At 40.2% G+C, this 25651-nt stretch overlaps 2 protein-coding genes and 1 long non-coding RNA gene across 7 annotated transcripts; 2 read left to right on the top strand and 1 right to left on the bottom strand.

Annotated features, from left to right (window-relative positions):
* Positions 1–58: 58 nt before the first annotated feature.
* LOC111254933 (proteasome subunit alpha type-7-like) lies at positions 59–6758 on the top strand. The gene is made up of 5 exons (XM_022816387.2): positions 59–311; positions 1752–1878; positions 2347–2594; positions 3255–3398; positions 6350–6758. The coding sequence occupies exons 1-5, from the start codon at positions 207–209 to the stop codon at positions 6494–6496; spliced, it is 771 nt and encodes a 256-aa protein (XP_022672122.1). The 5' UTR covers positions 59–206; the 3' UTR covers positions 6497–6758.
* Positions 6737–18985, bottom strand: Mms19 (MMS19 nucleotide excision repair protein). 5 transcript variants are annotated; one of them, XM_022816364.2, is made up of 17 exons: positions 18875–18936; positions 17176–17283; positions 16266–16405; positions 15849–15966; positions 15524–15647; positions 15293–15412; positions 14838–15065; positions 14346–14507; positions 13905–13996; positions 13589–13719; positions 12966–13096; positions 12403–12665; positions 11964–12208; positions 11206–11380; positions 10215–10918; positions 9229–9308; positions 6737–7891 (listed from the first exon to the last, which is right to left on the bottom strand). In XM_022816364.2, the coding sequence occupies exons 3-17, from the start codon at positions 16333–16335 to the stop codon at positions 7544–7546; spliced, it is 2991 nt and encodes a 996-aa protein (XP_022672099.1). In that variant the 5' UTR covers positions 16336–16405; positions 17176–17283; positions 18875–18936; the 3' UTR covers positions 6737–7543. The 5 variants fall into 5 exon arrangements, with proteins under 5 accessions (XP_022672099.1, XP_022672100.1, XP_086832215.1 ...); XM_022816365.2 differs by lacking the exon at positions 17176–17283 and having other exon boundaries at positions 18875–18985; XM_086976089.1 differs by lacking the exons at positions 17176–17283; positions 18875–18936 and adding an exon at positions 18747–18765.
* Positions 18858–25203, top strand: LOC111254936 (uncharacterized). The gene is made up of 3 exons (XR_002675276.2): positions 18858–19239; positions 20356–20624; positions 23878–25203. It is a non-coding gene; the product is annotated as an uncharacterized LOC111254936 (long non-coding RNA).
* Positions 25204–25651: the final 448 nt, after the last annotated feature.

A 25651-nucleotide genomic window follows, 5' to 3' on the forward strand; every position in this document is an offset into this window, starting at 1 on the left:
GCAACTTCGCCGATTAGTGATAACAAGCCTTCTGTCAAATAGTAATGTTTATCCGCGTAATAAGAGTTAATCGAACCTGTGAGAGCGGTTAGGCAAAACTTTTGCATTGTCACGACGTTTTTGGTGGCTGAACGGTGGGGCGTTCGTGAAGTTGATTGTGAATATCATAACATTTGATTGATACTGCTGACGGCTTCATCTGAAGTATGGGAAGTGTCAAGTACGATCGGGCCATTACGGTGTTCTCGCCTGACGGTCATTTGTTCCAGGTCGAATATGCGCTCGAAGCCGTCAAGAAAGGTGCTACTGCGGTATGCAAAGTTTTCACCCTATCTAATCATATTACGTACTAACCTTTTCATCCTTGTTCTGTTGTAAAGAAATTAGGAAGTGTACGTTTCGCACCTATAACTGAGTCCATGAAGCATCTATACGGAATGGCGTAGTCAAAGATCCCAACAGACAAGCCTCTTTTTGAAAAATTCGTTTGAGAAAGGTTTTACAAACGCCAGCTAAACACGCTCAGTGGCTAGAGGCGCATTGCAGTCAAATTATTTCCTAAAACATTTACTGAGGAAGGCCTGGTAAACACAATGGACAGGAGCTAATTATAACACAAACCGTTTCAGCATTTCATGTATTTCATATTATCGAGTAGTTAAGGTATAGATTTTTTAGGTTAGTGGGCTAAAAAGTTGAGTTGTCGCATTAGGTCCAATAGGTGATGCAAACTTTTACAAAAACTATGTTTTTGATCCCATTTTTGATGTTCTTTAATCTCTTTTCAGTATTGATATGATCTCTTAACTACATAAATTTCGCTTCCTTCACTTGGCTTGGTAACCAATGCATAAAAGCTGCTTTTGCCCAAATTCTAATAGAACGCTTTCTCTATGGTCCACTTTCTACTCACCTCCGATCTCTGACACTAGCTGCTGCATCAAGGCTCAAGGCATCAATCTCCCATTATCTGGAGTTTTTCCCTAACTGCCATATAAAACCCTGTTATTCTAAAAATGATATGAGTGTCTCTTTAATCAAATTAAACTAGCCGGTCCACTTTCTTTTTATTAAACCACTGCAACCTTACTAGTGATCATGAATATCACTTATTTTGAGCACGGCTGCCAGAATTACACCCGCTTACTGCAATATCTTTATAAAGTACGTTTGAATTGAGTTCCATAGAATTTAAATATTATTCAATGTCTTTTTACGAAGAGCTCTTTTAAGAGCGTAACTTTAATCACGTCAAGCAACATGTATGTAACATAACTTTGAATCCGTTTTTATAGCTGAACATATTAGCACTGATAATTCATTAATATTCCACCTTTTACTGTTTTTTTTTTTAAATAAAACTAAGCTGGTGTGCCTGATTATCAGGCAGAAGGTTATATTCTTACATTTATCGCGACCTAGTAGGTGGAGAACCTAGTGCTTCCGTCCCGTTTTTGTTATTTTTAGAATTTAGAGCTAGTGTGTCGTATGCACAAGTTCAGGGGCGTAATAATCAAAATTACCTACTATTTCTCTTAGCGAAGAGAATAAAAAAATATCGTACTAAAATGAAAAGTGAATAATGGACTGAGAAATTAATTTCGATGATAATTTAAGCGAACATTGATTTTGAGCGCTGATTTGCACTCTTTGATTATGCGTTGGTATTCCCTAATAGTGAGGGAGGTTCTATTTACGTGTTCTGCTGCTAACAGTGTATAGCCTTCGGATGTTATTGTGGTACTTCGCAGGTCGGTGTTCGGGGTGATAATATTGTCGTACTAGCGGTTGAAAAGAAGTCGGTTGCAAAGCTTCAGGAAGAACGAACCGTTCGAAAGATCTGCCCCATCGACGACCATGTTGTGATGGCATTCGCAGGTAAAGTTCAGTTAACTTTTGACGTATCTACCCTACATCTAGCTTAGACGATATGTAGCGTTAAAATAAAAAGGCATACCTTTAAAGTCAAGCACACACACATACGTTCCGTGGGATAGCGCCCAGATACAAACGCGAACGTCGAGTCGTGCAGGACGTTTTCATAATAATCGTATATTTACATATATTACTAATATCTATGTGGTTTATCTTAGTTCACACTGATATCACACGAATATCAGAATACGACCGCGTTTCTGCCGACATCAAAATCTTTTCAACGCATATGACACAGATGGCCTAATTATGTATATTTTTGAGTACATAGGACGGCTCCACAAAAATCATGTATGTTTGTATGTATATACACATGAATGGTGCAATGTGCCGTGTGTCATATAATATTGCTACCGTATTATTTCAGCCTCATACAAAGTATTATTGTTAGCAATCTATATGACCTTACAGGCTTAACAGCGGATGCTCGTGTGTTAATTGACCGCGCACGGGTCGAATGCCAGTCACATCGACTGACCGTCGAAGACCCAGTCAGTCTCGAATATATTACTCGCCATATAGCTCAAGTAAAACAGAAGTATACCCAATCGAATGGACGCAGGCCCTTTGGTATCACTGCATTACTCGCTGGTTTTGACCCTGACGGAACCGCTCGCCTATTTCAGACTGATCCTTCCGGTGTCTACCACGAATGGAAGGTAGGACGATTTTTGTTCGACTGGAAAGCGCTCGCAAATCGCAGTGCTAGCGTAGTTATCTATTGTTGACTGTGTTCAAAACTGTGTTTTATTAGCAGTTAAAAATCCTTAAGAGGGTGGATTTTTCAGACTTAGGCGTTTCAAATGATTTCGGTTTATTGGAAGTCATAATCTTAAGTGCACCTTCTGTAAAGAGAAATGGAAAAAAAAACTTGACATTCGATAATACGATAGAAATTAGCTCCGAGAAGAGGACATTTTGTTTGCAGTGCGTAACTGGGATACCCGGAATACGTCTTCTTGTTGATTCAACTCGCCTGAAAATTTGTAACAGTGCTAAAGAAAAATAAAATTATATATATATAAGTAAACTAACAAGCCATTGAGGGATTTGGAGGCTTCTTTGATTAATCTCGATTCTATTAAGTATAGATGACTTAGAGGATTTATTTGACAGGACCTTAGATAGAAATATTTTATGACTCGCAGAACCTGTGAAGTTTGGAATCCGGTTTGCAATTATATATTCCTAGGAAATTATAACGTTTCTAGTGGGCGACAAGTACCAAAGAATTGCAAATTATACATATTACAGACTATACCTTGTACGACTATTCATATAAAAAAAAATAATAAGAAGCAAATAATTGTTAACTACAGGCTAACGCGACAGGTCGTTCGGACAAGACGGTTCGTGAGTTTTTAGAGAAAAACTATAAATCTGAGGAAATGTCAGACAACGACAAGGTTATTCGGCTTGCCATTCGTGCCCTTCTGGAAGTTGTTCAAGGTCGAAACTTGGAGGTACGTGTGGTAAATACCCATATAAGCATATGTTTCGTCGAAAAATTTTCAATATATAACATTCCGGTTATGCCAATCTTTTTCATTGCTAGGATCAATACGTTAAACTTATTCATCCTTATTAGGTAGTACTTTAGTCGCTCGAAACATACAAATACATATTTTAACAACTTGGCATATTAAGCTTTATATGATGTCTAATACGATACATATGATCACTTTGCAGGCCTGATTAAAGCCAATGTCGTAAGGCGATTTCTCGAATGCTCGACTTAGGGTTGACAATATTGTTTATTTAGAACCTATCAATAATTGCATTATGATCATAGACCATGAAATTGTTCTTTGGTTAGTTATGCGTCAGCTCACGCAGACTGAGCTTACGAGCAGCGAAAAGCATGATACAGATGACAAGCTTACCTATACCTAGTACAAACATAATATTCATCAGGTCCATGGCACTCCTGTACTTTCCATTAGCAATGGTGAAAACCGTGCATTGCGTAGCACATCACTATATGTCTGTTAAATCAGTCAAGTTCTTGATAAACCTCTTGCATCAGGGCTCTCGTTTGATAGAATTCGGGATCGGCCTCCGCGAGTTTTTAATCCCATTTTACCAAGCCTTCCTGGAGTGCTGGCGTTGTCCATAGAATAGCGACGGAAGTTTTAGGCGAATAGTGACATCGTCGTTAAGTGGTAGGCAAGTCTGTTATGGGTTGTCCGCTGCAACTCCAAGGTTTTTTTTGAGGAATGAGGCCTTTATTCGACATAATTTTGAGACCGAAAAAGCGGGTAAGGACAATCGGTGGAGGACTCTATATTGAAGACGAAGATGTCAAGACCCTTTTATCCTTTTGTAAAATGTTGGAATGTTATTGAAGTGTTGGAAAAGTTTAACTATCACACCGGAACAGCAATCCACAAGAGAATGAATCGATTGACATATTTTAGCAGTCGGCCCGGGAGGTGTCGCGTGTAACGAACCGCAACCCTGCCACCTCTTAGACTCAACTCCGAAACAGAATGATGTAACCTTACTAGGGCTTGTCGCAGAGAGGAGCAACGGCTCCTGTAAACAAATCGATTGCATAAAGGAGAACTTTTATCATAATTCTGATTCCGCAGTCTTCTCAAGAGAATGGGCAAAACGGGGCTCAAATTATCACCTTGGGTCATACCTGTAGCCTGAGAGAACGCTGGCAGCTCTAAAACATAATCATCGAGTACAACGCTGTTCCTCTTAATTTTTAATTTTTATTAAATTTTTTAACATAATATGCTCAAGTATTATGAAACTATCAAAATTATAATATATTATATATTACTTATTCATTTGTAAAAAAAATGATAGTTCTAATGATCCGAACATAATAATTTTTAAAATTTAAGCATGATATTTTTTAAAAATAAAAATAGATCAGATAATCTCTAATCAAAGATTGTTTGCGTTTAATTTTCATTAAAGTTTCAAATACTTTGCAATTTCTTATGATCAGATTATTAAATATTTAAAAATCGTTACTATTAAGTTGAGCACATTCCCGGGAACCTCCATGTCAGCGAGTATGCTTAAGAGTCGGCAAGTAGGATTTTGCATTCTGATTCGGTCAAATGGTCCCTTCTAAATCCATGTTGCTCTTCAATATCGCGCTCATACTCTCTAGAAGTACGTTGTCTCTTTACAACAGATACGACAGAATTTTATAGCAGACGCTTTTCTTCGCGGTTTTACGCCACGACTTCCGTTGATTTGGGTCGTCTTTGCCTTTTCATAACGGAGAACGTTGCATTCCACCTGAAGAAAGCGATTCAGCACAAAGACTGCCATTAAGCAAGGAACGATACAAGCCCCACAGCGACTGAGATGTTTCTGTCTAGTCCCGTTGCCTTGGTTGAACATAAGATACCGAACGCTTGAGTGATTTCCACGACGGACAACCCCGGGTCCCGGCTTTCACGTTAAACCGTGGCCAATTCGTTCTATGCTGCATTGAGTGGTGAGATCGCATAATATACAGTGTTTCTAAATGTGAACGGTTCCAACCAGCGAAGTGGTCGATAAGCAACGGATCATGATGCAAGCTTGCGGGGGCCGTAGCATTTATATGGCTGACGCCCGGCCTCTCTTATCAAAAAATAGCCTTTTGCTATTCCTGATATATATTGCCCTAAATGGCATATCTCTTCTAGTGTATCACTTTGAATACCACGGTCAATGGTCTCTCTGCGAGTTGCAATGTTGGCAGCAGCGCAAAGAAATCCTGGACAGGGCGGGCGAGAGGCAATCCGATACGTCTAGTCCGACAAAAATGTATTCTTGGAGCTGTCCTCTTTCGCAGAAAAAGTGATCTCCTCTGACATATTTGATTTTATCCATACTTACGTTCCTCCCAAAGATTATTGGCAGAATTTCCAGCAACGCCGACGATGTTGGTAGTTCGACAGGGGTCACTATCCATCAATAATGTTTCACTAGTGTATCTCGCAGGGTTGACGTCTGGCTAAGGGTAGGTTTTCCCAGGCGCGCATTGAAGTCTCCCGCCATGGTTCAAAAAGCCTTCGATCGCCAATGGCGTGAGCTGCGGCGGTTTTATGGTAGCTTATTGAATCTATTGAAGAAACGAGGAAACGTGGAAAGGCGACGATCCTTCGATGCACCCCTTATGAAATGTTTTGGGCTGTTGTACTCAAGCCGATAAGGTAGACTCTCTCTTCGTGGATCACCGGTGGTACGATCAGATATGTCCCCATGACTCGTCTCTTCACCCCCTTCAGAGTTTTCTTGATCCTCGCCTCTAAAAAAAAATTTGATTCTAATTGCCAGGTTGTGGTGTGTAAACATTGTATGACACATTTTATCATACAACTCTAACGCGATCTGAGCTAAACATTATTGAATAGTTTATCCTGTGCATCGTATCTAATTAATGTTGTATTTTCCTCGACAGGTTGCTGTAATGCGGAAGAATGAAAAGTTAAAAATGCTAGATGTAAAAGAAATTGAGAAGTTTGTTGAATCGATTGAAAAAGAGAAAGAAGAGGAAGCTGACAGGAAGAAGCAAGCCGGCACAGGGGGCTCAAAAAGCACAGCCTAAAGAAAAGCAGAGGGACAGGTTGACTGTTGATGACAACCAGTAGGCTTATACACCAGTAGTCATCTAAAAACTTTATACACCTGCTTCACTTCATGTATGCATCTATATATTCTCAAGGTACGAACCTGAACACACGCGAATAAACGCAGGTTATTATAACTGCAACCAGTTTGCGCAAGTGGGCCAAACAGCTGTTGCTCGATGATAAAAATAACGAATAAAAAATAACACACGGCGACATGGACAGAATAAAAATAAACAACTTCGATTTTTTATTTAGTTATATAAAAATACTAGTATCTTCAACTATATCAACATACTCCATGTAGTAATAAAAATTTGTCGCTAACCTGTTTTAACGAGATGTTCGACTTATTCCCTATATTTGTTTTAGATATGCTCTTCTGATTCTTCTAAACAAGAGTTCCTCATCTAAAATTGTCTCAATAACATTAGGAATGCCCTCTAAATGGAAATGTTAATTTATTCCTATTATTACTATTAGTAGTAGTAGTAGTAGTAGTAGTACTAGTAGTAGTAGTAGTAGTAGTAGTAGTAGCAGCAGTAGTAGTAGTAGTAATACATAGTTATCAAACAGCGCTTTAGCAGAGGCCAGTCTAATAAATAAGCTACTTTCCGTCTTTAAAGTTTGGAAACCGACTAGGGCGAAATTCGTGTAGATTCATCTTTTCGCTGTGTTCGTCAATGCGCTGGTGTCATTTAGTATTCGCGCCATCTTGTTGCAAATCACATCTCGCCTCCATGCGATGTGCCTTTTGCTTGAACTCTGCTCCAAGACTCAACTACATCAACAGTTACGTGTGTGCTTCGCTTAAATACAGCCAAAATCTCAGTCATTTAGTTTACGTAGACGCGCGAATTCGGCTCTTTAATCAAGAAGTTTGATATCCCTTTGCTTTTTTTCTAGTGCGCGATGATCAGCGCGTTAATTAGAAAATAATTATTTCCGGCGTTCCCACCCTCTTTTAGACGGTGCCTAGCTGCCATTACAGAACATTCACATGAAACTTCTGACTTTAGGTTTGATCATTTTGAGGCTTCCCCCAGCATATGCCAGGCGAGCGCAGTCGTTGATGCCGCTTTTCTCACAAGTCGCTTGCGATCACCTACAGGCATCTCCCGAAGCACGGTCCTTTTGTAGGGCAGAAGTTCGTGAACTTGAAAGTAACTTCGCAAATCTAGAAGACAGCCCATGGCTTCTATTCGAAGATTCATTGAGGCAGGTCTTTGACTCCACCGTAGTAGCGCTGGGAGAAGATGTCCAACACTGAGCTTCAACTGAGAAAGACTTTGTCGAAGACACTGCACAAGACCTTGGCTAGATTCTGGCGGAAAAGATGGTTGTGACAAGCACCATAATATTACCGTTCCAAGCTGCAAAAAATAAGACGTAAGCATATTTTGGATCGGCGTTTTTTGAATTTTTTACTCATACAGTTAGCAAGTTAACCAAATCCTGATATTTAGGAGTGCAGTTTTAATTAATCAATGGGTCGATACGTGCTCGATTCACACTTTTTTACAGAGTGGTTATTGTTACTTTTACAATAATTGCCATGTTGCTATCAGAAGTCGATATATACAGGGAACGGCAGGGTGGAGTTACAAGGTTACGAAGATTTCACATTGAATGAGAAGTTAAAATGAGTCCGCGCACGAGAAGTGATATTAGAAAGTGCTTTATTATTCTACAACGATGATCCCACAACCCCGATTATTTACAGTTGCACGACAAACCATGAATGGTTTGTGAGTTGTGCAGAAGGTGTCCATCCATAAATATATAAACTTTCTAAAAAATACATGAACTGATTGAAATGTATTGGAGAAATTGCCTTTGGCAAAGTCAAAGGGATATAGGCGTACAGTGATAAAAATAACATTTTGGACTACAAATAGCAAATAAAACGTAAATCTACTTTTTTCGAGAGCAAAGCCGGGTTTTTTAATACGCAAGATCCATATATCAGCTACCAACCTCACTTCTTCCGGCAATATATCTCAGCAATATTTTGTGTATCGGGTAGACTGAGCTAGTCGTTCCTTAAATTATGCCCAAAATGCTATGCCATCTTGTTTTCGGGTAAAGGGTTTCCTATACGTACCCTTTCGTCGTTTATAATTACGTACGCTGTTTTGGTTCGAGATAAAACGTTCTTTCAGCATTTTGATATAGCATTAACGGTTCAACGTGATGCCATTCGAACTATCCTTGGACCATCAAGGCCAGCTTATACATCGTCTTTTCAATCAGCATAACATTTTTACCATTTCATAGTTATATAACCCCGGGTCTGTTAGCTAGTGCACAAATAAGTGAATGCGTCCATCTCGAATTAAACTGCATCTGATCATGATCGGCCTCAACCTTCTAGGCACTTTTTTAGGAATATCTATAAGACGTTACTTGTCCAGTCGATTGAGCCCAGACACTATATAGTGAATCCGCTGAGCTATCAACGTATCAAGATGTCCGTTGCATCAAAAGCTAAAAAGGTATTCCAAGCGCAAAGTTACTAAGATTTATTATGCATCGCGTGCTGTAACTTGGGGTCCACGCTCTCCTATGGTTATTACACGCTAATTGTGTTATCTGAAACTACCATGGAATTCTTGATCATCTTAGTCATTCATACCGAGCGGCCTTAAGGCTTGTATATTGGGATATATTATTTAAATCTTAAATCTTAACTGATTGTGATATTACCCACCTTTGATAAATATGGTTCTGCTATGTCTGCTGAAACGTGTTGGATAGTTGAGAGAATCGCCACCGATATATTTAACCGCTCTGCAAAATTTAAGGCAATATAATACAAATCTGATTTATTTGTTGAAGTGCAGTTAGGTCACCGTTTAAGTTCTTCTAGAAATAAGTGTAAAAGGAGTACTGTATTTTCATGATATCTTATACCGTCACTATCGTCATTGATTGTATAATAATAATATTTGAAAAAGGGATTCATTCATTTTAATTATTTACTTAAGGTGTATATGTCATTAACAGAATGCTACGACTCCAGCCAGATGTTCCTTGAATGACCTAAGCCCTAAGAGATATTCCTTAACCTCCCTTTTACCCCCGTCTACTCATCAGAAGTGCGTAATCTAATAATACTGGATGTCAAGAACCACTTATAAACCATAAAGAAAGAACCTTTAATAGGAGCGCCGATCCCGTTACGTCTCCCCCGTGCCGGCATAACTGTATAGTACTTTGGCACTTGAGTTCATAAGGGAGCCTGTAGGTATCGCAATGTCTCCTATGGGGCTAGCCTTAAGTATTTAGTCGACTGAGACAATTAAACCAAAATCACAGCAAACAGTATGACGCTTTTGCTATAGTAGATCCATCTTGTTGGCATTATCAGACGTATTCTATAGAAATCTCAATAACTGTCTTAACATGTAGATATGGATACTGAATTCAAACGGCTAGCCCAGAAGGTTCAAGACGAAGAAGGACTGATTTGCCATTTAAGCCAGCGATCACTTCATAAACCATTATTGCAAAACGACGTTCACCGAAACCATAAATATGTAGATATCTCTGTATAGGCTATGTTCATGTCTCCTATATACGGACTTATTAAAACAGCAAATTAAGATGTGTCTTAATGTATAGTGTACAGGCAATAATAAAAAAAAAAACCCATTGTTCTCCCCCATTCTGTTCGTGAAATAGAACCAAACCCACCTGCGTCATTGCCATTATGAAATAATTCGATGAGCCGAGGTACAGCAAACGTCAGCAGTCTCTGTGGATATAGCAGTCTAACGGCGCAATGTCCTTCTCTTGGAAATATCTTCGGTTCCGGACGACTTATTATGGCAAAGTTTTTTGCTCCATCAATAGACTGAGACGCATTCTTTAAAGCCATACTTAGAGCTTCCTCACAACGCCTGTGGCCACGCAGTAAAAGACCTTTGGCCAAGTATACGATTTTCAAAGTGTCTGTGCCGGACTGCTTCCTAGTGTCGTTGCATTGTGTTTTTGTGATCATAGAGGCTTCATCATCATCTGCAGTGCAACGTTCAAGTACTCCACTAATAACTGCCCATTCGGTCTCCGAGTTCTCGATATGTTTATTCGCTAATAATGCCACACATCGCCAAATAAGGTTTGTGGAGTCCTCAAATACAGACGGCGATGTATTTAAAGGCTCGGATCTATTTGGGTCACCTTCGAGGACTCTTTCTAGGTTCTCCTCGCTATGAGTTTTAATAGTAGGAGCTAGTTTCAGCAGAGTACCTACTAGCTCGGACCCGAGTTGCTCCGTTAGGCAACAACACGGGCAGTTAGAGAGAACGACACGAAGTTGAAGAAGTGGCATATTAAGGGCTGCGTTCGAACTAGCAGATAACTGGCGCTGAAGGCCCACTAAGATGGATTGAATTGCGCTGTAAATTCAAAAGAATGAAACAACAGACAGGCATATTGATCTAGAACCGTAGTGCCGTATAATCATGATTATTCTCATCGTAAAAACATATGTGGACATCCAACTTAAAAGACTCCATGCAAATATTATGCACACTTTTTTCTGATCGAAAAGTACAAAATGATGAATGAACCTTGAACCCCTTTACAGGATACTGACGAAATAAGGATTTGTAGGTTTCCTGTATAGACTGATGCACTCTTGGAAGCAATGGAGTAAAAAGGCGTACTAATACAAAGGGCTGACCTCTGACCGTAATGTGTGGATGCTTCTCGAATAGCGACGGTTAGGAGATCCTCGTATTCCTCAACATCTTTACGTGAAAGCTCTTGTATGGATAACAGTTTTTCCAGAACATTCGACGTCGTTTCCGCCGGATAACTCAACACGATTTCGCGAATAGCCGCAAAAGCTTCTGAGCCTAGTCAATACCAAAGAAAAGATCAAAGTAGAAATTGTATGTCACCAACCGTATTATTATTGCATTAAATGTGCTTTTTTCGAAAAAATATTGCAAGGTCTCCAGAAGTTAAACCGAAAAATTCTAGTTGCAGGTAGAGTTACTTGAATCTGTCTAATTTTAATATACTTACCCAACCTTATACAATCCAACTAAATGCTATATCTTTTTAATCAAATCATATCATCAATTCCATTGAAGGTGTTCGTTTTTATATTTTTTCTGCTTTCAAAAAATAAGCACAAAACCAACCAATTATTTAGTTAGTGTGTTTATTGTAATTCTCTTTTCTGGCATTAAAACTTTTTATATGGTTTATAGGAACACAGAATTACTAATAACACGTTTTGTTGAGTGCTGCAGATGCTAACGAGACCTACAGATGTTACCACTGTAAAACAAAAGTTGGCATAATGAACAGAGGACTGCCTAACCGTCCTCCAAGATAATCTCCAATGACTCTTTCATTATCAAAATCGATAAAATTGAAATTAACTCTAATAAAATATTACATAACCTTTTGAAAGCTGCCGTAGCTACATACCACCGATAGAGAAAAGCTCGAAACAAATATCCTTGGCGTTATTGCTAGGACCATCGCCCCTTTGAATCAAACTGGCCAGTAACCAAACACAACGGTATTGCTTCGCCAACAACAGAAGATCTGCGGTAAATGACTGTCCAAAGAAAGTTGAACAAGCCGCAACAAACCGCTTTAGGATCACAGATGAGACTGCTGCCGTTGGCGACGATTTCAAGGACTTCTGAACGATACAGAGTTCAATGAACCTATAACATAAGAAAACAAATTCCGTCGATAGGCACACGCTGACCTTTACGATACTTTCATAAACACAATTTAATATTACTCGTTAATAGTGGAATTCAATTAAAGGTTTCATCTGCAAGTTGAGCGTCACCGAATAGATCGATATTTGGTACAGCCGAACAAACTGATCTAGAAAGTTAATGGTCATTCTTACCTTCGGATAGCGTCTAACTGGCTTTTGTTAAGCGCATCCTCAATCGTCAACGCCACCTCAATAAGTCCAATAAGTTTAACTAGATGTTTCGAGCATGAGGGCTCAAGCAGCAGAGTGCATGCTTGTCCTACAAGCATTTCGATCGCCGGGAGAATTGTTGTCCCAAAAGAAACCTTTAATACCTTGCTTTCGTCTGCAGACTTGTGCAGACCGATGAAAACTTGGAGCATAGCGCACGATGCATCGAGCAACGATGAACTAATCTACTTACACATAACAAATCGACATTTATGCAAGAATTATGGGAAATGTAATGTGGACTTTGTTATACACGGGCAAATCTGCTAAGTTTAAAAACATCATCAAGTTTAACTAATGTATCTACTAGTTGATTGTACGAAATGAATTCTTTTAAGAACAAATGTAGGCATGAAGATGTTTGTAGAATATTTATTCTATGAGGAAAAAAATAAATCACTGCCACCCCACCACCTTTTGTAACAATAATATAAAGAGTTGCCTTCTGTAATATATCATCGAGAAAAAATTTACGATTAACAAACCTGATTTTCATCCGCAATCATACGAGTAACTTTGGCAAAGGCTTTAGGCAGAATTTTATTCAAACTTCTAGAAGACCCGCCCGCAAACGCCACCACAAAACGCCAGCCAGAACATTCCAGAAACGCTTCGCCTGTCGAATATGCGGAATAATTCGATAAATACCCTGTTGACTCGTAAAGTACAAGTCTCTCCCTAGTTCTTTGAAGGCAAAATGTATATATTATTAGGCATCCATCCAACGTCCACCGTGGAACACGCAAGCCAGAGGTTACAACTTAGATGAACCAAAAGATAACGGTTCACTAACTTGTCCAAGTACGCCTGTTTATCCATTTGCCGTCCCGCAAATTTAACTTTTCGCCTACCCCTATATAATGTACCTGTTGGGCAGGATTATGAACGTAAATTCAAGCTCATTTTTCGAAAGTCGAGAACGTCTTACAGTTTTATGACTGCCGTTTTTAGGACGCTGACGCGAATTGCGAAGTTAAATGGAAAATAGAATAGCGGCCAATTAAAGGGTGAGGAAACAAGGAGAATGATAACTAACACTACTAAAGAGATACGATTTATTTAGTTGATGCTATTGGCCCCGTTTGCTAACATATGCAGTTTTACTCACGGTCTTCGAAGTCTTTCCAAATGATGTTGGCAAATTGTTCCAGTTTGGCATCTCCATCCTCTCCATCGCCGAGTTTTTGAGCTAATACTGCCGTTAGCCTAAGAATGCCCTCTTCAAGTTGACTGTCCTCTCTACAATCTCACCGAATGCAGTATGATTATTTGAGTTATAGCCACAATATCTTGCTCAATTTTGTGTATAATAAGCAATTAAGAATGAATAACGATATACCATTAGATAATCGTACGTATGTTAAAAACTAGCGCAGCTCAAATTGTGTCACACGTTCTTCTCATTTACGAAACTCACATCCTACCTGTGAGCCACATAAAGCTTGCGTAGAAGAGGCCATATTGCCTCAAAATATTTGTAGCATACTGAGCACTCGTACTGCTCAACTGCTCGCCTCTGAAATAATTAATTTTAATTAGGCTAATTACCTCATTAAAAGTTCAGTAACGCCAGATAATGATTAGCCTTTAAAACAAATTTTTTCCCGCAGGTTATGAATTTCGTATTGATTTAATTCGTGGGCAACCGATGAGCCCGAATGTGCATGCGCCGGAATCTTCTTGCGTCATTATATTAAATTATTATCATTATCCAGATATAAGTATTTGTTACGAATGGTAGTTGTCAGCTGCAACTGTCGATTCAAGTCGCGTCCAAATCGTATCGATATTAACAAATCGTAAAGAGTTGCTACGGACTCATAAAGTGGTTTATTGTATATAAGCTAAATTGACACGACACTTACAAGAAGCTTTAGGGCGTCGATTTGAGCCTGACGGACATCGGAAGAGATTTTTTCCAGACACAACTTGATCACGTGTTGTGAAAAGGACGAATGAGCTAGAAGACACGCTTCCAACGACTCTTGGAGCTGTGTTCGCGTGACACCTCCGTGACGATCCGGTGACTGTTAAACGTTACGAAACCTAATTAGTTGGGTCAACAATTATTTATTTATTTTTTGTTCCTATTTACAACAAGTGTTGACAATTATCAGCATGTTAGATATGAACCATCATCTGTGACGGTTGCTGTCCCTATTAAACTGAGCTCAAACCAAGGTAATTTTCGCTTTCATTAGGACATTTTAGTTAACCATTAATTGACCGCGCCACTGTTATAGGAACAGTTGGTGCAGCTTACGAAGCAGTTTATAAAAATCCCCATTGCGAACGTTAATAGGGTAAACAAATAGGGTATACGAAGTGCTATATAAGCACATAGGTTTACAACTTACCCCTTGAAAATCGATCGGAAAATAGCCTGCAGGGTACTCGAACATGTCGTCCACATAAACGCCTAGAGGAATGTTTTTGACCACAGTTTGAAACATATCGAAGCAAATTAGTAAACACTGGGGATCTGTCTCTAATTCGATCAACTGCAGAAAGCCGGGCATAACGGCGCTAGACATCTGCTTGCCAACTGCATCGAGGTATCGTTGAGCGTCGTTTGAAAGCACGCGCTGCAATATGAAGGTAAAGTACACCGCAAAAACTGCACAACAGTGAACCTTGAAAATGCACAAGAAGGTTAGAATGTCCTAATTGGATCGTAAAGGTCTAAACAAACATTTAGTGGATGTGTTGAATCAAGACCGTAAAACGAGATTTACTATTATATCAGAGTAGTTACAGATCTCTCAGTATAGATCTCGATTAGCGACCTCTACGACTTCCAAAAAAGGCAAACCTGAAATATTCTGTAGAGAATCATTTTATCATCTCTCGTGAGATCAACCAAGGCCACTTCATTGAAGAATCCCTCTACGAACCGAACAGCATCCCCTGAAGAAATTTTGTATCGAACAAACTGAAATAAAAATCAAAACTAGGTTATAATAGTAAAAAAATATACACATATATAGATGTCCTGCAAAATGTTTGTGAAGTCATAATTGGAAACCTTATACTAGTAGGATACCATGGTATGTAAAGCGCGCATAGCAATCCTGGCGGTTTCAGGGTGATGTCCTTTTAGTTGTGCGACGAAGTAACCCAAAAGCAAGCTAATCTCTGCCTCGGTCAGAAGCCCCGCTGGCAGCTCTCTGTGGGTAACCGAAAGGATCAATCCAAAGGAAGACGGATGGTTAAACTTAATGATTAAAGAATGTATTCCACTACAAACATACGAAACCCTAAAAATCATAAGAAAAATGATTACTACTTGAGTAGCTTTGTAAACGTATAAGAACAGTTCTTGCCAAAAAAATAAACACATTATTATAGTTAGCAGCCTCAAAAATTACTTGAGCAGTTGCGCAAGTGTATCTAACGCTTCTGTGCGTTCCAATAGCTTTTCCGAATTCAACGCTGGTCCCATCGTTTCCACCACGTCGAGAAGACTAGTCGAGCAACCTTTAATCGCTGGAATTCATGACGTAAGACGGGCAAAATAAGATATGCTCTTAGCATAACGAGCAGATTTTTAGCACGTATTCGAAAAATTGTCTTTTTTGATAAAACGACACAAATAACATTTACATTCCGCATTCTGAAAACTATTCCGCGGAAAAACCTGCTCCAGTTTTGAGGGCCTCTTTCGTTAAGTTTTATTATTGAGATTTAGTCGAATATATCCCGATTTAGCTAGGGGTACATCAACGGTACTAATTAAACTGGAAGTTCATGTTCGTCCTTATTTTTGCGTATCGTTGTTGTCGTACCTCGGGCTAATCGAATCGCCTCGGACTTCACCTGCGGCACCCCGCTGGCGTCTCCAGCGTCGCTCACCATTACGACAACTCGTCTTCTCTTTCTTTTACCTCTGCTTTATCAAAAGTGTCAGTCAGCGCAGCAGACAGAACTGAAATGTAACATGAACATTTGTTAGTAATTCTGCCTGATAACCAGTATGCGACCACTGTCCAACTACCAGACTAAATAATCAAGCGTTCTTGCTTGGACAACTGCCTAGATAGAAAAAATCCCCCGCAAAATTGCATTGTTCAATTTGAGCGAACAAGCCCGTTTATTCTACGTTCACGTAAAACGTATAGCCGCTGACTGATCTTCATACTGATTCATTCAACTTTCCCTAAATGCATTAGTCAATTCCTGGATCGCAAACTGTAGTTAGACAAATTGCGCACTGCTTAATTATACATAGTTATCGAGCTTATTAAATACGTATTCTCACTAAAGAAAATCACAACGTTTAAACGTTCCGTATCTGGGGTGGTGAAATTTGACAAACGTGTGATTACCGACCCATTCCAGCTGGACTTCTAGCGCAGATTAACAACGACTGCAGGGCCGTTTTTCTTTCTAAATTTACGCCTGAGAGGCTTTCAACGCTGACTGAATTATAGCACCAGTGCGCAGTTCTCGCATAGAAAAATCTTCGCCCATTGTATCACTTAATCGAACCTCAACGGTTATTTGATCATCTTGACGCCTTCAAAATGTGACGTTTTCATTTAAATACAAATTGCTTATCGTCAATATCTGGCAAGTCGATCATTTTCTCGAAATGTATTGACTTTTGCGTTTCATGAGATTACCGTGCTAACTATTCTCAGGCATTTGTTGTAAACCGCAAAAACAGTTTGTTAACGAAATTAACAGGGAACCCACTTGTTATGACGTTTCTTTACATTCACTGGCTTACGATGAACAAATAGATGACAGTTCTTGCGGTACACCCTTCCTTGTGTATTTCGATACGGCGGTGTGACATAGCCACTTCCAAAACAAATAGAGATGATGAAACAGATACATTACAACACGTTTGATATCCCCATTTGTTCACACTGCTAAAATCTCTCGATAAAAACTTTAGACAATCAAATCATAAATTACGTGGTAAACGTTCCTATCACAAGTCTGCTTTTTGATGCTTAGCGCTAAACAAGAAATTCGTTTCAACATATGATGAAGACTTCACGCGATTAAAGAGATTGCCCTTGCTTACGAAACACGGAACGCTCTCTGAAACGTGTTTGGGTTGCTGGTGAAGTAGTCTGCTAGAAGGCTCATTTTTTGGACGGAAGGTTGATCCGAGTTCACCGGTAACCGAGCAACTGACTACAGAGTAACTAACGCAGCACAACGTGAAAGTTAAATTGTCGTTTCCATAGTTAGATTCACAGTTGGCACCGGCTCATTGAAAGTTATTAGTTCACGGATGGCTGAAACGGTAGCGAGGCGCATATTGTACGGCAATTTTGCGTGAGTCGCGTGGTCGAGTTTGGGTGACCGTATAAAATACTTCTACTGAAAAATTTCTGCTACACGAAATTTTCTCTACAGCACGGAGGACATAAGAAGAAGTCAGAAGGCCACACATGAAGGTTGTACGGCCACGGAGAGGTGGCGCGCGCTTTTCGGTTTCGGTAGTAGTGTCCTGACAGATTTTAGAACGGACGTTATGGGGCAACTTAGGCATTCAACGGTCAACCAAGGAAACAGAACGATTTTGCGAATGATGTTTTCTAGTTGCATAAACTGATTCACTTTGGCTCATTTTTATTTTTCCTACAGTGTCCTCGCATACTATACTTTTTTCATTAGGAAGCACATCTGTGCTAAGCTGAACACAGAATTCATAAAAAAAATCTGTTATTCCTCACAAAAGACGCCGTATGTGTAATACGACGGGGTGCGAATGGATTCTGCTGAAAGATTTTTGCTCTTTGGCTGGCCCTCGATCTAGTTGAGTGCTTGGTAACTTGTACCTACTATAGAGTCGGGCACTGTTTGGAATCAAGCCTTTCAGCCAGAGACATAGGCCCCTTAATCATCGTCTCTGCAAACCTCAGTGGCCCTGGAGCGCATCACTTCCAAAGGGATCAGTTATTCCAAACAGAGACTTATCTCTGAATGAGTCGCGCGTTCATAATATCCAAAGAGCGTCCTTATGTATATTTTTCATAATGAAAATAGAAAGACCGGTAAGTGTGCTTTGCACTTAACAAAGACGATGGTGCGTGCACATTGATTTCTACTATTCAGTTTTCAGCGAAAACTTAAGCCTAAACTTATTTTTCTTCCGTCGTCGATTTTAGCTTGCAAAGTTTTTTTCCTTCAATAATCTATACAATAAATCGATCTGGTACGTTTTCTTTAATTTGAAATAATATTAATGAATACGAACTAACTTGACACACCATGTGTCAACTCTAACAATGATCTTCTAAGCAGACTACCTCAGCATTACATAATATAGAATGTAATCTTTCCGGTCTTTTGATCACTGGTGGCCAATGCAGATTTCGTCGTCAAAAATCTGGCAGTGCCAATCGTCAAAGGCTTCGGTTGCTAGAGTCAGACTTACAATGCGACACTGTAACAATGGAAGATACGATGTTTTGTTGTGGCTCGATAGCGCGCAGAGCTCAAAATGTTTTGTTTCGGTTGATTACTGGTTGTCGTCTGCTTCGTCGGCTGTCGGCTACTCTATGGCCCTCCCCAAACATGCCGGAGCTGACACAGGCCAGCCAGCTTTTTAGCCCACCCACTCTTTCGCACAGTTTGCGCCCGATTCTCCTCCTCCACCTGCCCCCGAGAAGCGTCTCCGGGTCGGCCGGCGCTGTAGTTAGTGCTGGGCACAATGGCCATATACAAAAGGAGTCACCCGTTTGCACGAACCGTTCGACAACTTCATCAGGACAACCCATTGAGAGGCGGGAGTGGCAATAGGTAATTCCTGTGTCATTGTAGGGTAATCAGATACGCTAATATTGTCGATCGCTTTTCGAACAACGTTAATCAGGTTCCATTGTTTATTGACATTGGAGATTTTCTATTATTGAAATTTGTGTACAAATATCCAGTGCTGTGTGGAAACCACTATTGTATACCGACCATAATTGCCAGTAGTCAAATATTACAATGTAGATCATTGTAGTTAGCACTTACCAGAAGCCATGTGTCGGGGTCACCATAAACAAGTTTAGTTAGAAAATTACTGAAATTATTATTAATAATTTTAAAAATTTCATTTGACTCGGAAACATTAATGGAATCTAAAAGGCTAGCGGCGATATTCTCTAGCGTTAGCTATCTCGAAATTCGCAATTCCGAGAATATTTTAAATCTGCAGCTTCAAGCCGAAACATTAGTTTAATTTTTCCGGCGATACATAACGCGTATTTAATCCGAAAAATCACATGAACCCTTTTGGGTTATCTATTTTGGGTATATCGGACTGAGCAGGATGCCGTAGGGCATATAAAGTCATTGATCGACTGGCCCTATTAGGGAGACAGTAGCATTAACGAACACCAACCGTAGAGGCGTGGTGAGGGAGCACTATCAACTGACGGGGCGGGCAACAGCAAGTGCGTGGCCGACTTAAGGCCATATGGAGTATTAGAGGCACTGACAACAGATCTTGAGAATAGCTATAGTTAAAAACTATCATTCAACATCATAGGCAACAAACCAACCAGGAAATATTTTTTTTCTAGTAATGTAATTAACTTTCATTAACGGGCTATCTTATAACGATTTTGAGACATAAATAATGCTCAACGCTAATTGCGACTGCCCTAAACGGTCCATGGGTCTAATGCTAATGTACAAGGACGAATTTAAAAACCGTTTAGATTTTTTAGTCAGCCAACAATCACAAGATACGATGACGTTACCGCATATTGCAATACTAAGGTAATTCGTAAATCTTTAAAAATTCCAAAAACTACTCTGGCTAAATTATTCTCTCACTGGAATTTGGCCGCCTTAATAATGTAACAAAAACAAACATTCACGTGCACGTTGAATCCAACCACTAAAAGGTTCATGTATTTATTTCAGTGATCAATCTTTTGCATAGGTGCGTACTCGCCGATAGAAATTAGTCTTACCATAACACTAGTCCATTCAAAAAGGGATTTCTCAAAACTGCAAGCGAAGGAACCCTGTAGACATGAGAGATTATGGCTACCGCCATCTTGAATGCGTATCATTTGAACCACAATAAATAGCTTCTGCCCATAAATAAAGGACAAACAGATGACGACTGTGCTGACTCATCGTTCGAGCACAAATCTGATTGGCTTGCATGCGGACCTGAGATGGCCAAGGTAAGCTATTAGCTTTCTCACGACTGACCTACGAACAGCCTCAGTATTTCGAGGACCAAATCGCGACAATTTAAATGAAATAAATAATATAAAGGTCCACGTTGGTCACAACCTATCTAATCCTCAGTGTCTACTCCCTATATATGAATATCAGGCTCCACTTGCCTCCTTCTTACATAACTTAGTAACGACCATAACGGGAGTATCTTCTGCAAAGCCTTATTTCAGATCGCATGACATGGCTTACAAATCTCGCAACTGAAACATATTGAAGGATGGGAAGGCGTTTAGGTTTTAGCGGATTATACAGGTTACCCGAATAGCAACACCTCACAAGCATTCGTTTTCTTTATCTACTAAAATAATTAATTACAGCTTCTACTCTACACTATTATTTCTTATGAATTATTTGAGATTTTGAATCAAGCTAAAAATACCGGCTAACTTATCTCGAGGTCTAAACAACGTTATGAGCAAAACTAACACGTATTAGTAATTATACGCTTCTCAAGAGACAAACTTTCGTAATCTCCAATACAGGTTCTTTTTTTAAATACCTGTTTAGTTTCTACGTGGCAAACTTTCACCCTGATGCTATCCGGTGCTATATCTAATATAACAGTGCGCAGAGCAAACACAGCCTGATTTTGATATCATAGACAAGTAAAATATACGTAGCGAGTGGTCGACCAGTCATATGGTTCTACGGTAGTATTCGAAAAGGGGTTGTAACTCGCTACAGAGACACTATTTAAAATGTTCGAAGAAAAGACAAACCTCTTTTTTGCTTTTCTGGAACACAGCAACGATGTCTCTAATGGGGAGTTGGAATCTTTTAAAAATTTGACGACTTCACAAAGCTACACATTTCTGTCAACACTTTATGTAGCGTTTTTATGGCGAGTAGTGTGACTTTTCAAACATTACCCGCATCAAAATAGTTTGATTCCTAGATTTTATATCATTAGACTGTTACAGGCGAATCCGGAGGATTTTCTAATGAAATAACTTTTGAACTACGCGCGGCTAGCAGACACAAATACTTCAGTTTTTTTTGTATAGACTTGAAAAAGGGTTAAGTTTACTCTAGAAGAAATCAGTTCAGATGGAAAAATTATTTTAAAACCAACACTCAGTGCTCAAGTTTTTGTCTTTCAAAGGCCACAGCGCTGCGGAAATTTATCGAAGGCAAATGAAAACTTTAGGTAAGGAGGTTTTGAACGAAAGTACAGTACGTCAATGGTGCCGACGTTTCATAAATAGAAACTGAAATGTTGAGGATAAGCGGAAAGACGACCAGATATCAGGATTCGTTGAACAAGAACACAAATCAATCAGAAATCAAGGGGGCGGAGAAAGAAAGCGGAGTTTCAGGTTCAAAGACTGTGTTGCGTTAAAACTTGCATTTCTCGTATAGTGTGTTACGGAATCTTGAGCCACACATTGAAAATGCGGAAACTGAATAAAAAATGGGTCCCTCGTAAATTGATGCGAATGGCTGGAAATAGCCATGGACGCGGCATGATTAGATTTCTACCGCCCACTGGCGTCGTCCTGGGGGTAGATCGAGGTTGGTGGCAGTCTCGAATAGGTTTAGACGTGAGGTCATTGTAGTACTCGTGATAGACATCAGGGGCATCTACTACTATGATACTCGCCAAGATGAGATAATGAATACATTAAGGTATCTCAATTTTCTCGGTAGATTCACGGATTGTTGGCCATGCCTCAATTACCTTCCTGATTTTGGCAACGGAATTTTCAACACTGACTTCAGCTCGCTTATTACTCCCATTTTGGCTCGTGTGATCGTAAAGTTTTCCACGCTTTAAGAAGGGCAACTGGTGGGCAAGTATATTTCAAGATAGATTTACTAAGAAATATTATATGAAAACGCAAGAGGTGGGTGTATGCCTATCAAAAGATTCCAGGACGCTGGGACTAGAGGCGCGCAAAAAGGAAAGGGGACCACCTCAAACACACGCTAGTAAATTATTATTCTGTCATAAGTAATTAAATTTCAAAGTCTGTTAGGTTTACTTGCAACAGCCTAATATTTTACGAAGCCCATTATCATTTTTTACTTCATTAATTTCGTCATTCATATAGTATACGTGGGTAACTCGGCGTGAATGAGCAAGTTTTTTTCGTTAGGCGAAAGATTTATCATCTCAGGCCAGTATTATGTATGCCAAAAATTTCTTTACAACTTTAGCACGCACATTTATTCCCGTGATAGCGCAAGGGCTAACGTGTTTCCCTACCAAACTACGCAATACGTGAGGCGGTTTCAAACTGAATCCGGGCTTAAGCACACTTCTGTTCTTGCCAGCACGAGCCAGCCGTCTGCCTAACAGCTTAACTGTTGGGCGTAGAAACGAAAAACGTGATACACACGGTGTCTGTTCGATAAAAAAATTCGTGCTCACTATCAACGATATGATTGAAGACAGATGTCCAGAGGTGCAGCTAATAGCTGCGGTAGCTCATCGATTAGGAGAAGACGTTTGCCAGGTTTAAAAAATTTGCAATACTTTTTTAGGGCAAACGCTGTGGCTCGCGCTTCTTTAACCAAAGTGTCTTATTTGCTACTTGAAAGATTTCAATTAATTCTAAAATTCATTAATAATAGAATCAATTTTTGTCAATGTGCTGCAGAACGACATTGTCCAAATCCGTATATGCAACCTTCTAATTTCTAAGTACAGTATATCGATTCTTTGCACAAGTCCAGAGTATTAATGGTTTGTAACTGCATACTTATTAATACGGGAAAGAAGATTTACGTATTGGCTAGATATCATGATAAGAGAAGAGCAATAAAGAAGGAAAAATAACAACTGTATTTCAGGTTCGCCTTTCCTCCTTATACAAATTCGCATCGTGCATGACGACGACGCCATTGTTATCAATACTAACTTAAAAGTACAATTTGACTGAAGGATATTAAAGTTGAACTTCACAAGGTGGCATGGAAAATTTCGCAATGTGTTTTCTACGCTCGTTATTAAAATTTCGATTAGCGTTCCTGTTGTTCATTTAGTATCTCTTTAGACTCCTAAGTAATCAAACAAGATGTTATCCTCAGAGGTTCAATTACTATCTTGCCGTTCCCTAAATGTATTTGTATTCAGGGTACCTATAATGTCTTCGATGGGCTTTATATGATACCTGAAGATCATGTCAAATATCTGCAAAAAAGTCAGGTAACATCAGACGATTTTTTTTGTTGAATGCCTCGTGAATCTTACAGGTGTATCATGTCATTTGAGATAAAATAAAAGAAAGCAACAGCAGTAAAGCATTATTTCGGACGACTGGGTCTTTCCAGTGAGAAAGGCAAAAAACCCACGGTTGGTTTCGAAGCTACTACTCAATTGACTTAAATGATTTTACGTCCTGCCGGCACTACCGTTCGACATTCCGTCGGATTCGAACCTGTTACAGTCGTTCCGTAGCGTACAATCACATTAAGCTGGCGTCCGGTTGCGCGCACACACAGGCGTAGCCTGTGAATGTAGCCCGGCCCCTGGGGATGTACCGCGCCGGCCCTGCCTTCAGAGGCACCGCCACGGCCGCCGCCGCCGCCATCAGTACTTCTACTGCAACTACTCCTTCTACCCCCGCGGCACAAGCAGCGCTGCTATTGCCAACAGCAGCACACACTCGATCGAGCCCGCCCGACAGCGAGAGGGAGAGGTCACGCAGCGGCGCCATAGCGGCAGCGACAACAACAATATGACACCATAAATTTTAAATATATACTAAAACTATTTCTCGCTCGCTTCTTCACTACCTCGTTTATTTCCTAACTCCCAGTAGGTATCATCAGCATCGTGGCTACCGTGGAAGTCGCCAGATGATCAATTTCCCTATACCGTTACTAAGTTATCGGTTGGGCCAAACATTTCAGGCGTTTGATTACTTCATATAGATCCTCGTTAGCTTCCTTCCTTTACCGGCTGCCTCGTACACCTAACTTGCCAACTGGGTCAAACGCTTATTGATGATGATGATGGTGGCAACTTTTCGATAGTGTCTTCTTAGCACGCTTTACCCGGCTTCTAGGCGCGATGGCAACGGCGGCGGCGACAGCGGCACTGTTTTGCTTCGTTCGATGGCGGCAGAGGCGAGGCAAGCAAGCAGGGCGAGGCTGCTGCTGCCGCTGTCGACCGGTCGACTAATCGACCCACCCTGCTGCTACGGACACTAACTCACTCAGTGCCTCTCGCAGTCCCTCCCCTTGAGCGGCAGGCGGCACAGCGACCCCTTACAACTCAACCGAACGCGAAGGCAGGACGAGACGACGACGACTGGCAGACAGAGGCAGCCAAGGAGGAAGGCTCCGCTCAGGGAATAAAATAGCCCAGACCACCAACGCGAAATGCGTACATCCATTCAAGATGATTCCAGTTGGACAAGTCGATCAAAACCCTTTGCCAGCATAGTCCATTGGCATGGATGCATTTTTGTTTGTGTATGTCGCAGTACATAAATCGAACCTGTTTGAACCTTAGTTTCTACTTTGCTACCTACATGTTGCAGATAACAACATGGAGCAAAAATTTTTTCAGCTCCGTCCGAGACTTGATGTCAGTTTGCTAACTTTATCTGTCACAGGCTTTAGTTTATACACGTCGAAATCTTACAACTTCATTTATCAAATAGCACAAGGTTAGTTGATTAGTTCCGCTCAATTTCGAAGCGAACTTGAAGGTTTAACGAAGAGAAAAAGGTCGTTTATTGTGAAACTTTTTTACCCAGATAGTGGTAATATGATCTGCAAATTTAACGAGAACTACTTATTCATAGATTTTAAGAAGCATACTGGTTTCATGACGGCCAGCCAAAAACGGCGAGAGATTCGAGCATCCGCCCCCATTTTAAATGTGCCAAAGTTCGTTGCGAGCGCATGAACCCCAGGAGCGAGTATTAACGTTTAGGGATGGCCCGGTCTCATTCGGTCCTGCCCAGAAGAGCCGGTCCACTCCTTCCTCCTGAGCTGGGCTGGGCTGTTGAGCTGCTGC

This window comes from Varroa destructor, unplaced genomic scaffold, assembly GCF_002443255.2.
Source record: "Varroa destructor unplaced genomic scaffold, Vdes_3.0 BEIS01000007.1, whole genome shotgun sequence".
Taxonomy (NCBI): Eukaryota; Metazoa; Arthropoda; class Arachnida; order Mesostigmata; family Varroidae; genus Varroa; species Varroa destructor.

Coding starts and splice junctions, on each gene's coding strand:
- Mms19 (XM_022816365.2), bottom strand. CDS start 16,335: ATGGTGAGCGACGCTGGAGACGCCAGCGGGGTGCCGCAGGTGAAGTCC. Junction 13,997..14,345: donor TCGACGCCCTAAAGCTTCTT/GTAAGTGTCGTG, acceptor TAATTATTTCAG/AGGCGAGCAGTTGAGCAGTA. Junction 13,097..13,588: donor TTGGAAAGACTTCGAAGACC/GTGAGTAAAACT, acceptor CATATTCGACAG/GCGAAGCGTTTCTGGAATGT.
- LOC111254933 (XM_022816387.2), top strand. CDS start 207: ATGGGAAGTGTCAAGTACGATCGGGCCATTACGGTGTTCTCGCCTGAC. Junction 312..1,751: donor TCAAGAAAGGTGCTACTGCG/GTATGCAAAGTT, acceptor GGTACTTCGCAG/GTCGGTGTTCGGGGTGATAA. Junction 1,879..2,346: donor TGTTGTGATGGCATTCGCAG/GTAAAGTTCAGT, acceptor ATGACCTTACAG/GCTTAACAGCGGATGCTCGT.